This window comes from Zophobas morio, unplaced genomic scaffold (genome assembly GCF_036711695.1).
Source record: "Zophobas morio isolate AGI-343-1 ecotype UQ-CSIRO unplaced genomic scaffold, CSIRO_AGI_Zmor_V1 ptg000012l, whole genome shotgun sequence".
Classification (NCBI taxonomy): Eukaryota; Metazoa; Arthropoda; class Insecta; order Coleoptera; family Tenebrionidae; genus Zophobas; species Zophobas morio.
This window is the reverse complement of record NW_026972117.1, coordinates 18900603-18917881: the sequence shown is the minus strand read 5'-3', so window position 1 is coordinate 18917881 and position 17279 is coordinate 18900603. Positions and strand designations below refer to the sequence as shown.

Sequence of the window (17279 nt, the reverse complement as noted above, 5' to 3'; positions counted from 1 at the left end):
CCTACACATATGTAAATTGGATGGCAGAAGCCGAATCATTATGAGAGTGTGGCGATCGAACAAACATAGAACAAAATATATCAATTTCATTTACGAGCACAGCAAAATACCCAGAGGGGGCGTTGTAGCGCAAGTGGAGGTTGGGACTCCTGATCATCACTGTTCTCCCTCACGACGGTGATTCTATCTACACCAACGCCTGCTCACACGCATCTCTCCATTACGAACGTGCCCTGCGAAACGAGGCGGTTACGATCGCAGATCCGTAGTGGGGTCTCGACTATTGGGCCAAGTCGACAGCGTTAAAGACCCGCGATCGCCCCCTGAAGCTATACAAACCCGCGGATTTGTGCAGGTGCCGCGATTGATCCCGTCAGTTTGAGAAGGAGTCGCGCGCCCCACGTACACTACGAGTTATGTGTTATTTACTTCAATTTCATTTAAATGTTCAATCTCTATGACTCTAATATTAAATTACAACCGAACAAGTGTTAAAGTTTCAACCAAGAGCAATAAACAACATTTAAATTCGCCATACACTCTTACGGAAATTCAGTCAACAAATAATTCTTACTTGGGATTAAATTTGGACATCAGATAATTTACATGATAGCAATATTCATCAACAAAATATTTACATGAGCAAAACTTAGCAAAGATTTATAAAATAAAGATCTGGTGTGAAATAAGCTTGTGCAAATAAAATATTATGTTAGGTCAAAACTGTAGAACATGGAAATTTACGTTCAATTAAAATTATACAGCAAAGGAAATTACTGAAGCTAAAATTGTGAGACAAAGACAAATTGCATGAGATGAAGATTGTAAAGTTAACAGATTTACATGTGATTAATATTAATTCGTGTCCAGTCAAGTTATTGGTTAAAATTCAAACGTGAAATTATTTAGCTGCATTGTGGGCCATTATTACACATACATTTCCCCAAACAAAACACATAAACAAACATGGCAGACAATCTGCAGTTGCAAAATGGCGTTGGACGAATTCGTCATTCCAAATAATAGGCGTCGAAAATATGCGATGCAAAATACGATGAATCCTGTGGCGTTGTATAAACGATGTGCTAAATCCAAAGAATAAAGGCACGTCCCCCCATGACCCACAATGTTGTTAATTTGTTCAATAGATTCAGTTAAAACATGTGCTCGATTAAAAGAAACAAAATGGACGCTTCAAAATGGCTGCTGCCTGAACAAAGAACGGTGAAATAACAACTCGTTTGCCGCCATCCAAAATACAGATTTCACAAATATAGCTAAATAAAGCATGGCCCGAACTAGAAATCACTTCCTGTAAAGCCCTACTGCGATGGATTTTAAATGAAAGATAAAAAAAACGAGATTAGTGGAAAAAACAAGCGCACGCGTCGCTGCGTCACGAGGTCACAAGTATCGTCGGGACTTGAAACTCGCGGCGAAACAGGTGTTCAAAACATACCTCTCCAAAGATGCGAATATTTCGACACGGCTTACCGCCAACAGGAACACAAAAACCTCGTCGTAAGAACGGTGAGAAATCAGGAACACCCAATGGCTCAACGGGCTGCTAGGTTTTCCAATGGGACAGATCAACACTGGAAAAACAAAACACAACAGCAAAAAGCACAGAATAATTCACAATTAAAAATACAACCTGTTGCTCGAAGCGCTCGAAAGAAAGTCGACCGTTCTCTCGAAGCGATGAAAAGGAAGTGGGTGATCTTACACGAGACAAAAACACCCTAACATTTGCGCATGTCTGTTTCTTTGGGGTTGGTTGCCAACCTTCTTTTCTTCTTCTCACCAACTGTTTCTTGCGCGCGCGAAATCCATTTGAAATTTAAAAATTCGAATTGGATCCTTACAGTCGTCCCCATAGAAAACCCTAGTGAGGGTATTCTATGGTCGTCCCCCAGCGTTTTCGGAGCGAAGCTACGCGTAGCGACTGGAAACGCTAACCTAAAGGAAGGCCAATCGAATTTTTATCTTCTTTCTTCTGGACACGTCCCCCCGATTCCAAGTGTACCTGTGAACAGAGCAAACGCAGTATCAATGGCGAAATGAATACAGTTTTAAATTGGCGATGTTATGGTTGCCTCTGATGGAGTTCGAGACGGGATCCTTGAGGGTGTAGACGTTTGGATGGGGTTTGTCCGTGACAAGGTACGGGCCAGAATACAGGAGGGAAAATTTGGCGTAAATCTTGTTGGCAGCATCTGAGATAGGATTTTCCCTTAACAGGACAAAGTCGCCTACTTGGAATACGTCGCAGCGAGTTTTCCTGGAATTCTTCCGTTGGTTTGCGGCACGACGGAGGTTTGAAAGTGCCTCGCTGTGAATCTGTTGCAGAGGTTTTGCTGCGACGGCTGGAAGAAGAGGCTCGATGAGATTTGTCAAGGGGTTTGGGGGATTTTTGCCGGAAATGATCTCATATGGCGAGAAGCCAGTACTGAGATGAGGTGTCACGTTGAAAAGCAGCTCAATATTTGGAAGGATTGAGTACCAGTTTGCATGAGAGTCATGGCAATAGGCACGGAACAGACGGCTGAGTTCTTTCATGACACGCTCTGTGGGATTAGACTGTGGATGGCGGATGGAGGAGAGAGTGGGTTGTATACCCCACTCTTTGAGGGTTTCTTGCCAGTGTTTGGACTGGAACTGGGTACCGTGATCACTAAGGACAACTCTGACAGGGAGTGTTCGATGGAAATCATCGACGATTTTTTTGGCAGAAATTTTTGCCTGAGCACGGCGGAGCGGGTAGAGCTTGACAAATTTGGAGAAAGCATCAATGACCACGAAAATGTAGGCGACCCTAGAACGACTTTGCGGAAGGGGTCCGTAATAGTCGACGGTGACAAGGTCGCCAGGTTTCTCGGCAATCACAGAGTGCATTTCCCCGGAAAGTGCCCTATTCGGAAATTTGGATCTTTGGCAGAGGTCACAAGATTTAACAACCCTCTCAATTCGAGCTCGCATTTTCGGGAAAAAGAAATAGCGACGGATGAGTGAGAGAACCTTGGAAATGCCAAAATGTCCATATTGCTCGTGGAAAGTTTGGATCACATCGTCGATTAAGACTTCTGGAAGTGGTAGCTTGGGGCAGCCGTCGGACGGGTGGAAAAAGATGAGAGTGTTCTCATGGACTCTCAACAGGCGATAGAGGCGATTCTTCCCCCACAGATTTTTCCCTTGGAGTTTTGCAAGAAAGAGGGGTCCCAGAAACTCATCCTGAAGTTGAAGATTCCTCAGGTTGTGGAAATGTTTCGTGAGATCTCCCATGCCAGAAGTGGTGAAGAGGGCTGAAATGATTTCGGTTTCGTTCACAGAAAATGTGGCGACAACCGGAGAGTTGTGGGAGCGAACAGGGATGCCACTACTTTCGTAGGGGTACCTCGAAAGTGCATCGGCGACAACATTTTGTTTTCCTGGAATGTGCTCAACTTCATAGTCGAACTCGTTAAGAAGCAATGACCAGCGAGTGAGGCGGTCGTTCAACAGCCTACACTGCTTCAGAAATTTGAGGGCATAATGATCAGTGCGGATGACTAACCTATGCCCAAGAAGAATAGTTCGATACTTCTGCAATCCGAAGATGATCGCCAGAAGCTCCTTTTCGGTGACGGTGTACAACAATTCCGGACCTCGCAACACCCTGCTTGCGAAGCCGATGACACCGTGTTCACCATCCTCCAGGAGTTGGTATAACTCAACACCCAGAGCTACACCGGAACCATCAGTTTGAAGATAGAAGGTTTTCTCGAAGTCGGGAAACTTCAGCATGACAGTGTCGAGGAAAAGTTGTTTGGTTCGATCGAAAGCTTCTTGTTCAACGGTGGACCAAATCCAACGAACGCCCTTTCGAAGCAAGCGAGTGAGTGGGGCGATGCAGTCACTGTAGCGATCGCTAAACCGCCGATAGTAACCACACACACCCAGAAAAGCTCGGAGATGTTTTTGTGATTTTGGGGCTGGAAACTCTTGGATGGCCTTGATCTTGTCGGGATCGGTGGCAATGCCGTTCGATGAAAGAATGTGACCCAGAAAGCGAACTTCTTCTTGCAAAAAGGAGGACTTCTCAAGGTTGATGGTCAATTTGGCGTCACGCAGGCGGGTTAAAACCATGTCAAGATGAAGCAAGTGTTGATCAAATGAATCAGAAACAATCAGCAAATCGTCAATATAATTGACGGTGAATTGGCGAACTTCGGGGCCGAGAATGAGGTCCATGGCACGGCTGAAAGAGCCTACGGCTGTTTTAAGGCCGAAGGGCAACACTTGATAGGTGTACGATTGACCGTTGAAAAGGAAGGCAGTGTACTGGGTACTCTCGGGACTCAGTGGAATTTGCCAATATGAAGCTCTTAAGTCAATCGTGGACATGAACCTGATGGACCGGAAAGATTGCAGAAGATCTTCAGGGGGGCGGGGTGCCTCGCAATCTGCAATCATCTGCTTATTCACCCATCGGGCGTCCAAACAGATTCTCACAGACCCATCCTTTTTTCTCACAACAGTCATGGGGCTCGCGAACGGTGAAGCCTCGCGTTTGATTACGCCCAATTCAAGCATTTGCTCGATGACCTTCTCAACTTCAGGTCGAAGGCTGAAGGCGATTGGGTATGCTTTCCTGACAAAAGGGGTGGTGTCGTGCATTTGGATGACGTGCACGTATTTGTCGGTGCGACCGGGAAGTTCATTGAAAACGGTCTGGTGTCGTGAAAACAATGTCAGGAGAAGGCGTTGTTGAGAGGGGTCCAAAGAAGCGATGGAACGGACCTTTTCTTCAAGAATCGAAATCGGGGTGATGGTTTGGGCTAAATTGGGAGCGTCGGTGTCTGCACCGATGCAAGTGTGGGAAATGTCCAAGGCGGGTTCAGGCCCGGACACGGCGGATTCCACTTGAAATGGGAAGTTCTGTGTGCGGTCGTCTGCACGAACCCGGAGTTGGCCACTTTGAAAAAGGAGGGAAGCATTGGCGCTATTTAACCAATCCATCCCCAAAATTACAGGCCGAACCAAATTTTTCACAACTAAAAATACAGCAGAAGAAAGAAAATTGCTACCAATTGAAAATTGCAACCATGCCTGCGTTTTGATCCGGTGGCTTTGATGACCTGTGGCGCCTCGGATGAAGGTGGATGAAACGGGGAGTGTGGCGATTCTTCGCCCACTCGAAAGTGCGGAAAATTCGTCCTCGTTAATGCAAGTCACCTCGCTTCCTGAATCAAGCAGAGCCAGAAGTTCCCTACCAAAAATTGTGATGGCAATGTGGGGCAGAAAAGAGCAGCTTCCGAAATCTGGTGGGGGTCCTGAAGGGCGTTGCTGAAGTGTGGAAAAGCTGTGTTCGAAAACGTCCCCCACAAGGTTTGTGCGCTGCAGGATGGAGATTACCGGGTGAAGCTTCACACAGAGTGGCGTCGGAATCCCTGCCTGATTTGGGCCTAGTCCTCCGATCTGCCTGATCCACCCCATACGGCGGACACCAGCATACCCACGACCATAGCGTGTCCTCAGCTTGCGGGCTACAAGTGGGCGCGAAAACGTCACCACAACACCTCGGTTTCGGGAACCTAGAACAGAGGGGGCATCAGCAATTTCGGGCGACGTGTACCCTTCAGGGACGAATTTGATCAGTGGGAAGTTATTTGAGGACTCGGAACTTTTCGTCAGACACATTTGCCTCACCAACGTGTCCTCCTGGCGTTTCCCGAAGTGTTGGGGCGGAGGAAGCGAAAAGGGGTTAAAGGGTGCCTGAGCAGGCAACGCGGGGACAGGAGCGTGTGACCTGGAATCGTCACGACGCCTGCGTGGTGGTGACCGGCGCTCACGCCTTCGATGGGGCGACCCTCTGTCAGAGTCCCTGTGTTCTCGACCGGACCCACGTCCGAGGAGGAACCCTTGAGCCCTGGCAAAACTCCTTTCCCTCGGTGGAATGGTGCTCCATGCGCTCCAGACGTCGTCCGGGAACACCCTCATGACGTCGTCTATGGTGTCGAGCTCGCTGTCTGGTAACATCAGTGACTTCAAGAGCCCGTACTTGTTGATGAAATAGTCCACCATGAGTCCGTCTCGGTGGGGGTCAAAACGTCCTCGCCGGACCTCCTCAGCCACGGCCCTGCGTTGGTGTGCAGGCCAATACAACTCCACGAAGTCGTGGCGGAAGTCTTCGTAGGTGCTCCAGCTGTCTTGGCTGGCCGTCGCCCATGTCCTCGCGTCTCCCTTGAGGCACTTCAACACCTCTCCCAGCTTGCTGGAGGAGGGCGTGTGCGTCTCGGCGCAGTAATCCTCGAATTCCCGCAAGAACTCCAGCGTCTTCTTTCGCGTGCCTGAAAAGGAAGGGCGGGGCAAAGATGTCGTCGCCAATCGTCGCTCGAGGTCCAAAGCGTATCGCCTCCAGCCCCTGTCGTGGGACCTGGATCGGCTTCGCTCGTAGGACCGGTGGCGTCGTTCTTCTGGGGTCCTCTCGCGTCGCTCTCGGCGTCTGCCGCGTTCCTGGCTAGGGCTCCTCGAACGTCCTTCGGAGGAACGTTCCGGTTCCCTGCTAGGGCTTCTTCGGCTACCCTTGGAGGTCGTGGCTTGCGTGTGATCTGTCCACACGTCCGTGATCCGGAAGTCGGGGTCGTCACGGTTATCGCTGCTGCGTTCCCGTCTTTCGGCCATTTCTTCAGCTGATCACTTTGCCTGTTCTAAATCAAAACACATGAGTATTTATGCAACATTAAATGCGCTCCTCTAACACAGTATGCAACATTGTATCCTGGTCACGGCACCAATTCTGTGATAACCCAAACTTCCCGCCTTAAAATTTGACCTTGAAACAGTTTGAAAGGCCCGCGAAAAATTTAAAAATTCAAAGTTTGGCCTTGGCTGTGATCGTCTAACAAATGAGAACCTACGTTGTGTGTTTTTTTTTTTTTTTTTTGGTTTTGAAAAATGGCGGGAAGAAGTTCTTTCATACAAGTGCATACACTGTCGAGAGCGCAAGCAATAATAGACAAAATTAGGAGCCTTCCTAAGGAGGAAAAAGAAACGAAGAACGACAGACGCTCGGTTTGCCCTTCTGGCGAGTCCGCAGGGCCAAGGTGTCATCGGTCTTCATTCCCCAAAACCCCCTGGGGTTTTATTCACCGACATATTACATGTCAAACACCCTAAGATATGTGAAAGAAAAACACTCGCGAATTGACAGACATACACATATGAAAACCGAACAAATACAAGACCTACACATATGTAAATTGGATGGCAGAAGCCGAATCATTATGAGAGTGTGGCGATCGAACAAACATAGAACAAAATATATCAATTTCATTTACGAGCACAGCAAAATACCCAGAGGGGGCGTTGTAGCGCAAGTGGAGGTTGGGACTCCTGATCATCACTGTTCTCCCTCACGACGGTGATTCTATCTACACCAACGCCTGCTCACACGCATCTCTCCATTACGAACGTGCCCTGCGAAACGAGGCGGTTACGATCGCAGATCCGTAGTGGGGTCTCGACTATTGGGCCAAGTCGACAGCGTCAAAGACCCGCGATCGCCCCCTGAAGCTATACAAACCCGCGGATTTGTGCAGGTGCCGCGATTGATCCCGTCAGTTTGAGAAGGAGTCGCGCGCCCCACGTACACTACGAGTTATGTGTTATTTACTTCAATTTCATTTAAATGTTCAATCTCTATGACTCTAATATTAAATTACAACCGAACAAGTGTTAAAGTTTCAACCAAGAGCAATAAACAACATTTAAATTCGCCATACACTCTTACGGAAATTCAGTCAACAAATAATTCTTACTTGGGATTAAATTTGGACATCAGATAATTTACATGATAGCAATATTCATCAACAAAATATTTACATGAGCAAAACTTAGCAAAGATTTATAAAATAAAGATCTGGTGTGAAATAAGCTTGTGCAAATAAAATATTATGTTAGGTCAAAACTGTAGAACATGGAAATTTACGTTCAATTAAAATTATACAGCAAAGGAAATTACTGAAGCTAAAATTGTGAGACAAAGACAAATTGCATGAGATGAAGATTGTAAAGTTAACAGATTTACATGTGATTAATATTAATTCGTGTCCAGTCAAGTTATTGGTTAAAATTCAAACGTGAAATTATTTAGCTGCATTGTGGGCCATTATTACACATACATTTCCCCAAACAAAACACATAAACAAACATGGCAGACAATCTGCAGTTGCAAAATGGCGTTGGACGAATTCGTCATTCCAAATAATAGGCGTCGAAAATATGCGATGCAAAATACGATGAATCCTGTGGCGTTGTATAAACGATGTGCTAAATCCAAAGAATAAAGGCACGTCCCCCCATGACCCACAATGTTGTTAATTTGTTCAATAGATTCAGTTAAAACATGTGCTCGATTAAAAGAAACAAAATGGACGCTTCAAAATGGCTGCTGCCTGAACAAAGAACGGTGAAATAACAACTCGTTTGCCGCCATCCAAAATACAGATTTCACAAATATAGCTAAATAAAGCATGGCCCGAACTAGAAATCACTTCCTGTAAAGCCCTACTGCGATGGATTTTAAATGAAAGATAAAAAAAACGAGATTAGTGGAAAAAACAAGCGCACGCGTCGCTGCGTCACGAGGTCACAAGTATCGTCGGGACTTGAAACTCGCGGCGAAACAGGTGTTCAAAACATACCTCTCCAAAGATGCGAATATTTCGACACGGCTTACCGCCAACAGGAACACAAAAACCTCGTCGTAAGAACGGTGAGAAATCAGGAACACCCAATGGCTCAACGGGCTGCTAGGTTTTCCAATGGGACAGATCAACACTGGAAAAACAAAACACAACAGCAAAAAGCACAGAATAATTCACAATTAAAAATACAACCTGTTGCTCGAAGCGCTCGAAAGAAAGTCGACCGTTCTCTCGAAGCGATGAAAAGGAAGTGGGTGATCTTACACGAGACAAAAACACCCTAACATTTGCGCATGTCTGTTTCTTTGGGGTTGGTTGCCAACCTTCTTTTCTTCTTCTCACCAACTGTTTCTTGCGCGCGCGAAATCCATTTGAAATTTAAAAATTCGAATTGGATCCTTACAGTGGTCATAATTTTTTACTTTTAGTTTTACGTACCTAATTGCCTAATGCCTAGTGGCTTGGTATTCCAGACTGAACTTAGAACCCCTTATCGGAATATTTACACAATTCACAACTGCTCTTATAATCATTTTATTTGTTAATATAATTATGTGATATTCAATTTAAAATGAACAAGATTTTAACATTTCTCAATTTCTCAAGTCAAGTAACACAGTTTCATCTGAAAAAGAAACTCAAAAATCATTAAAAAAAAAAAGGAAAGGTAACAAAAGACAAGAATTATTACTCAGCGAATATGTGTCACTGTTGGTTACCACAGACACAGTATACATATAAACAATACTTATAAATTATAATATTAATAATAAATCTGTACATCTCTCTAATACACATGAAATAGTTTTAAACGATTAAAATAAACTATTTAATTCGATACTTATTAGTGGCCAAAATTAAAGTTGACATGTTAGACTATATATATTTTTGCCCAATAATAATGTCATACGTTATAACGTCACTGATTTATTTTAATGGAAATCCTGTCTGTAAAAAAATAAATACCCGTCATAAATACCATCCCTATAGCATTCACCTGGTCCTTATGCTTATTGAGCCCCACTTCGAGCGAAATTTAAAGGAATAGGATTAATTCTCAAGTGTAAAATATGTGTAAAGCAGACCCAGCTGTTCCTATAAAAGTTATTTTTTCGGGCGAAGTTGCTTTACGTTGAGTGGTTCAGTAAACAGATAAAACTATATATACTCGAGTACATCTTCTATGGATGCGTCATATGTTAGACGTGTTAGACAAACTATTAACAAGTGACTTAAAATAAATTTAAATTTTCTATTGACATTATAAAGTTTATCTTTTATTAGAAGCTATAACTTCTTAACGCCATACTTTCTTTTCAAAGAATTCCGAACACGTTTGATCAAAGTTTTATTAAAATGAATGCAAGCACTAATTTTTGTTGTAGAAAATACTTTTCTATTTTGAGTTATTTTAAGTATTTTTTAAATTATCATAATATGAATAATTTGAATTTGAAAAGAAAAAAAATTCAAATCATAAATCGTTAAACATAGGCAACCAGGTGCACGTTAACGCTAGCTGGATAGTCAAACACGTGCTGTAAATTTGTTTCATTGTTTGTAAATTCACCAATCAAGTTAGTTTTTCTTAATCGTCAGCCAGTGGTAAAACAATTTAACAATCAGGATTATTTAAATAAACCACTTGCTAGAAGATTTCACGCAATTCACTTAGTTAGGAAAACACCTTGTTGTTTAATTACGAATAAGTTTCTGGATTTACATTATAACATTTCTTAATTCTTCACACAAGATTGCTAATAGTTCATTTACGGCAGTTAAACAAGTTCATTATACTGCGAACTGGCGGGGGGTTAAATAATTCCCTTCGCTTAGGCGGTTATCATCGTTATTATCATCGTTATCATGATCATATCACTGGGGCATCTCCTCACAACACTACAGATTGATTATATCATCGAGGCATGCCCTCACAACGCTACAGATTAATTACATCATCGAGGTTCGTCCTCGCAACGCTAGACATTAATAACATCAACGAGGATTATTCCTCCCACCGCTAAAATATACATCATCGAGGCAATTCCTCCCAACGATTTAAAATTTACATCACCGAATGATGCTTTTTCCCTCGGAGCGGTGATTGGATATTTTTGTCTTTGTTTATTATGTGTTTTGTTGTGGTAACCAGTTCGCGGTATTTTAAACTCTCAAAGTAAATTGTTTTTTTTTAAGTAACCAATTACTTAGATCATGATATAATTTGACATAATGTAAACTCTTTATTTGAATCATTGAAAAAGTGTGGCAATTATTAATCTCATGTAAATTTTGTTAACTCTGCAAATTTTCACCTCATACAATATTTCTTTAATCTCACAATTTTAACCTCAGTAATTTTCATTTGTTGTATAATTTTAATTGAACTGTTTTCGATTGTGCAACTGACATTAAGTGCGATTTATAAACTTGCTGTTGACGTTGAACATCAAAGTATTAAAGAAATTTACCATTTTAGACATGTTTTAAGTTTCTTGTTGCCGAAATAAGTCTACACATGTTAAGAAAAACAGACAAAAAATAAGCCCCGCCCACCCACCCTGTCTCAATTCTGATGATATTTTTTATTCGTTGTAAGCCAAGAAGGCGGAGCTTAACTGCAAAATTCTTATTTCTCTACGAGAAATTAAAACCATGTTTCTGAGTGTCGTGTTGTTCAAAGAATACTATGTAAATTTAGAAAAGTAAAGCGGAAGATTTTTCATTCGTTGTCAGATCGAGGAGCGGGGCTTTTTTAAACATGTTTGTTGTACTGAAAAGACGACTACGTATATTAAAAAAAAAAGGAAAAACATAAACCCCGCCCACCCACCCTATTTCAATTGTGATGATTTTTTTTTAATCGTCGAGAGCCAAAGGGGCGGAATTTAATTGCAAAATCCTCATTATTTCTCTACAAGAAATTTCCAAGTAAGACACGTTTTTGACTATCTTACCTGCCCTGATCTAAATAGTAATGAAGTTTTAATTCGTTGGCAGACCTAGTGGCGGAGCTTAATTGCAAAATCCATATTTCCTTTCAAAAATTTACCATTTTAAATGCGTTTTAAGTTTCTAAGAATAAAAAAATCATCACAATTGAGATAGGGTGGATGGGTGGAGTTTATATTTTGCTTTTTTTTCTTAATATACTTAATATTCTTTGGACAACACGATACTCAAAAAGATGTTTTTAATTTCTTGTAATGAAATAAGTATTTTGCAGTTAAGCTCCGCCCTCTTGGTACGCGGCGAATAAAAAAAATCATCACAATTGAGACAGGGCGGGTGGGCGGGCTTACGTTTTGCCTTTGTGTTTTAATATATGTATGTAGACTTTTTTCACACATGGAACAAAATATATGCCCCACCCACCCACTCTATCTCAATTCTGATGATTTTTTTTTATTCGTCGTAAGCCGAGGGGCGGAGCTTAACTGCAAAATCCTTATTTCTCTAGGAGCAATTAAAAACATGTTTTTGTTGTTTGTGTTATTCAAAGCATACTGTGTATATTAAGAAAAATAAAGCCAAAGAATAGGCCCCAACCATACCTGCCCTGATTAAATAGTAATGAAGTTTTCATTCGTTGCCAGACCTAGGGGAGGAGCCTAATTGCAAAATCCATATTTCCTTACAAAAAATTACCATTTTAACCGTGTTTTAAGTTTCTAAGAATAAAAAAATCATCACAATTGCGATAGGGTGGGTGGGCGGGTTTTATACTTTGTCTTTTTTTCTTAATATACTTAATATTCTTTGGACAACATAATACTCAAAAAAATGTTTTTAATTTCGTGTAAAGAAATAAGTATTTTGTAGTTAAGCTTGGTTCACGGCGAATAAAAAAATTTCACAAGATTGTATGGCGAATTTAAATATTGTTTATGTCTCTTTTGAAACTTTAACACTTGTTCAGTTGTTGTTAATATCAGTCATAAGAAATTGAACATTTAAAAATGGAATTGAGTTTAAATAACAGAGAAAACGTGACAGAAGCGAAGTGCGGTTCCTAGTCGGGCTGGCGAGATTTATCGTGTCACCTGTACAAGTCCACAGGTTTGGATAGATTCAGGGGCGCCCGCCGATGTTGTAATGTTTTCGGCTTCTGTCCTTAGCCGAGATCCCACTGCGGTTCTGGCGACCGTATTGGCCTAGTTTCGAACGCATGATCGTAATGGAGGTGTGAGTGCGGGTAGGCTTTGCGATAGATAGAATCACCGTCGTGGGAGGAGAACAGCCTCAGACCGGTAGCCCCAAACTCCGCTTGTGCTAGCACACCCCAGGGGTACTTTTGTTGTGCTCCTGTTAACTGCCGTAACTTTAAATTTGACGCGACACGCCCGTAATGACTTGTGTATTTGCATCCAGTTACTTGATTCAGTTTTTGCTTTGTTTTATTAAATTTGTGATATTCAAATATTTACATTGACTCCAAACAGATGTATAGAATTTTGTGTTTGTTCGTTTTTCATATGTCAATTCGCGAGTGTTTTTTTCTTTCATATTTTTAAGGTGTTTGAAATGTAATATATCTGTGAATATAGCCCTTGGGGGTTTTTGGAGATGAAGAACGATGGCGATTGGTCCCTGCTGGACCGCCAGAAAGTATCCCCTCCCAAATTTTTGTCTATTATTTCTTGCGCTCTCGACTCACACGCAGTGTGCTCACTTGTATGAAAGAACGTCTTCCCGCCACTTTCCAAAAAAAAGAAAAACACAACGTAGGTTCCCATTTGTTAGACGATCACAGCCAAGGCCAAATTTTGAATTTTTGAAATTTTCGCGGGCTTTTCAAACTTTTTCAAGGTCAATTTAAAGGCGGGAAGTTTGGGTTATCACAATAAAATTATTTAATACATTTGTACACCTTTAGGCGTAAGTTTATCTCAGAATTTCCATTTAAGTAATGAAAATCGTTCATATTTTTTAAATTTCAGAACTGTATTAGTCCCATCTATAATTAGAGTCAAAAGTACTAAAACATCATAAAATTTTAAATATGTTGACAACCTGACAAAAAAAATCATAAAAATGATAATAGTCACTCGGTACTTACAAATATATCCAAAAATATGACAAAATATTTTTCGAAAAAGCAAATATAAACGAAAGCGAATATTCTTTAACAATATTTGTAGGTAAATAGTGTATAAATTTACTAAAATATTCTTCAACTCTACGGCGTAGTTTAGACAATATTAAATGATTTAAATGAGTGTTACTGGGAGTTATTAATAAAAAATTTGGCTGGCAACAGTCTCATCAATCATTAGTTAAAATGCGAACACAATAAACGCCACTCCCGTTGATTACAAAGCTTTTACACAAATTACGGACAATTTTTAATAATGATTAGGTTGTGTAATCAAACAAAGAGTGATAATAAAAGAACTAAGGGGCAAAATGTGTTCGATTAACTGTTAATTACCTAATTACAACTTTTTGATTTTTTTTGGGAGAACAGATTTTTACAATAAATATAAAAAAAATTAGAAGAGTATAATTATTGAATAAATGAAAACAATTTTACTTTAAGGGGGAAGAACTTTTCTCAGACGTAAATTATCAGCCATCAAAAAAGTCAAATTTAATGCAAACATTGAAAACATGGATTTAAAGTATCGATGAGTTTTTTTTTGTGAGCCGAATTTCGAATGTAATGAACTTTATCTTCTGTTTTTTAGATTGATGACATAGAAACAATGATTAGATATGTGTAACTTATCGCAATATTCCACAGATTAAATATTAACATTGAATGAGAACGGAAATGTGTTGTTAATAAATATTCTATTGTGCAACATTTTTTTTAGACTCATTAAAGTACGCCCTTACCATTCGTGCATATAAATATTTTATATTAATAAAACAACTACTGATAAGTGATAAGTGATTTTATAAATGAGATGGAAAGTAAAATCTTGACCGCAAAATGAAAACAAAACAAAAATCCTGTTTAGGTGTCTTTTTATTACTTACCTAAATGAGATAGTAATAAAGAATTTATGATCCGTTTAAGTCAGTGCAGATGTACTCAAATTTTTAGAATGTAAGTAATTTAAGGTGCACAAAGAAATTATTAAATTCCGTACAACTACTATTATTACTTTAATAATTTTTGAAATCTACTTAACTGAAAAAAAAAAACAAAAGATAACGGAATTCAAAATGTGTAAAACATGTGACTGCAGAACACAACATTATAACAACCATTACTCTCAAACTGGATTAAATAATGGTGGATGCGCCGGTTAAAATGATTAATTCATTAAAAAATACAACACTCAAATTTTATCTCCTTTTTTTAGATCTTATATAATACAAAAATAATCTGTATAATTCTTATATGTGTTTTAAATACGATGTTTAGATCTTAATCATTTTCCTCCACCACTTCCTTGTGTATATACAAACATCCCGAAAAGTTCGTAACGAAATTAAAGTATATTCCTTACAGAATATTGACGGATTCCAAGTTGCAAAACTTTCTTTGAATACAAATTTCTCCTACGAAATTACGAACATTAAACATTTGATGCAAATAGTGTGTTAAGTTACCGATTCATTAGTTACAATTTCATATTGCTGATACCACTTCCAACAAAAATTTAAAACTAAAGCTGACGCTATTATTGAAGTTACGGAAAAAAAACGTAAGTTTTGAGTAAAATTTTCTCTTCAATATCTGAAATTAATAGTAAACAGATCAATATTCCACGTTTGAAATTTTAAGTGCTTACACTAGTGCTTGATTTTGAGCCACTTTTTTTCGATTCGTTTTTCTCGGCTTTTTCTCCCTAGAGCATGTTAGGATATTATATAAATTAATAAAAAATAAATAGTGTTTACTTACCTCCCATTGATAGTAATTGTAAGAACTGTATTCATAGTCACTGTAATAATTGTGATAGTCAAAATAAGTTTCTGAATCATAACTACTTTGTCTTGATTTATTTTCATAGTTTCTTTCATTCTGTAGTATATTTGTTAATTATGTTTAAATTAAATTATTATCTACTTCTTTTCACTTACAGTGTTACTAAATCCAGTTGTGTCATTGTAACTATTATATTGTTTTTCTTCTCTTTTTCTTTTTAAAACCCAATCATAGTTTTCTCTTTCCTTTGCATCAGTTAAAATGGATAAAATAGATCCTACAGTACAAGAATACGAATTTAAACCGTTACGTGCCCATATTGGAAATTATACAGTGTGACCAAAAAGTCAGGCACCCAGCATAATAAAATCTTCATGCCTGTAGATAAGCCTAGAGTCCACAACATCAATGTGAGACGTATTACAAGCAGCTTCTTGCTCTGGTCTCATATGTAAGTCTTGACAAGTCCTTAATAAGTACCTAATGTGGTTCAGTCAACATGAAGATTTTATTACGTACCTTTACTTTATCACAATGTGTGAGCTATATAATTTACCTAAAAGCTGAAAGGCTTTGGTTGCGTCAGGATGTTTATTTTTATCTGGATGAACTAACACTGCTAATTTTTTATAAGCCTTGTGAATTTCTTCCTCTGTTGCAATTTCGTGGACATCTAAAATTTCATAATAATCCTCACACGTCATAATTGTTTCTATAACCTGTTTGTGCTTGTCACTATGATCATCAACCATGTCTTATTCTTCTTCTGTAATTGCATCCAAAGGGAAACAAGTTAATTTTTGTCACTGTTGGTAAAGTTTTATAATTGTGGTAACCCACAATGACATTACGTTGTGTTTAAAATTTCACAATAATTAATAGAATAGTTTATTCTATGTACTTTACTTGCTTAATAAATTCGCCAAGGGACGACAGACAGACAGACAGACAGACAGACAGACAGACGAACGGATGTACATTTTTATAGTTCAGGAGCCATGAAAAGTAAAATTATCATACAATAAAATTTATGTGCATAACAATAAAAACAAAAAGCTAAAACAGTCTTATAGAACTTTTAAAATTTTCAAAATCATCTGAATGGTTAACTTGGATAATCTGAGTGATATAGAAAACTATTACATTATTTAGATGACATTCAAAGACCTGATTGAGGACGAAAATTTATACATACACTATACAGAATACAGACATGTCCTCACCAACGTATGTAGTGCCTTCTCAGTAGTTCTATAGGTTATTTCTGATTTTTGTGTTTACTACTCTATATCATACTAGTTGTTTTTAGTTTCATTTTTAACAACCTGTGCTAATCTGTGTGATGATGAAATTCTATGCATTGATAAAAATGGTGTAACTTTGAAAAAATCTGTGATTTATGGTGTATGTATAAAGAGTTGCATATAAAATATCAGTTAATTCTAGAAATCAACTTAATTTTTGCTAGAAAGCAATTTCCAGTCTCCTATGTATTTCAAACGAATATTAGAAACAAATTGAGATTATTCACTTCACTTAGTATTCACATAAGATCTAAAGAAGCTAAACCCTGTTATCAGCGGTAACTTTCTACCCCTGAAATACAAACACGCAAACTACGCATTACGTGCTTTATTTCTTCCTCCTTCCTGTTGTCAATGAATAAATCACAACCAACAGTAAAACACTTTTTCCAGTATACTGATTGCCAT

General features: G+C 39.4%; 1 protein-coding gene across 2 annotated transcripts; it reads right to left on the bottom strand.

Annotated features, from left to right (window-relative positions):
• Positions 1–15025: 15025 nt before the first annotated feature.
• LOC135127959 (dnaJ homolog subfamily B member 14-like) lies at positions 15026–17169 on the bottom strand. 2 transcript variants are annotated; one of them, XM_064054673.1, is made up of 7 exons: positions 16763–17169; positions 16124–16330; positions 15723–15844; positions 15544–15663; positions 15431–15487; positions 15249–15375; positions 15026–15197 (listed from the first exon to the last, which is right to left on the bottom strand). In XM_064054673.1, the coding sequence occupies exons 2-6, from the start codon at positions 16317–16319 to the stop codon at positions 15268–15270; spliced, it is 603 nt and encodes a 200-aa protein (XP_063910743.1). In that variant the 5' UTR covers positions 16320–16330; positions 16763–17169; the 3' UTR covers positions 15026–15197; positions 15249–15267. The 2 variants fall into 2 exon arrangements, with proteins under 2 accessions (XP_063910743.1, XP_063910742.1); XM_064054672.1 differs by having other exon boundaries at positions 16124–16333; positions 16791–17169.
• Between the last annotated feature and the right edge of the window lie 110 nt (positions 17170–17279).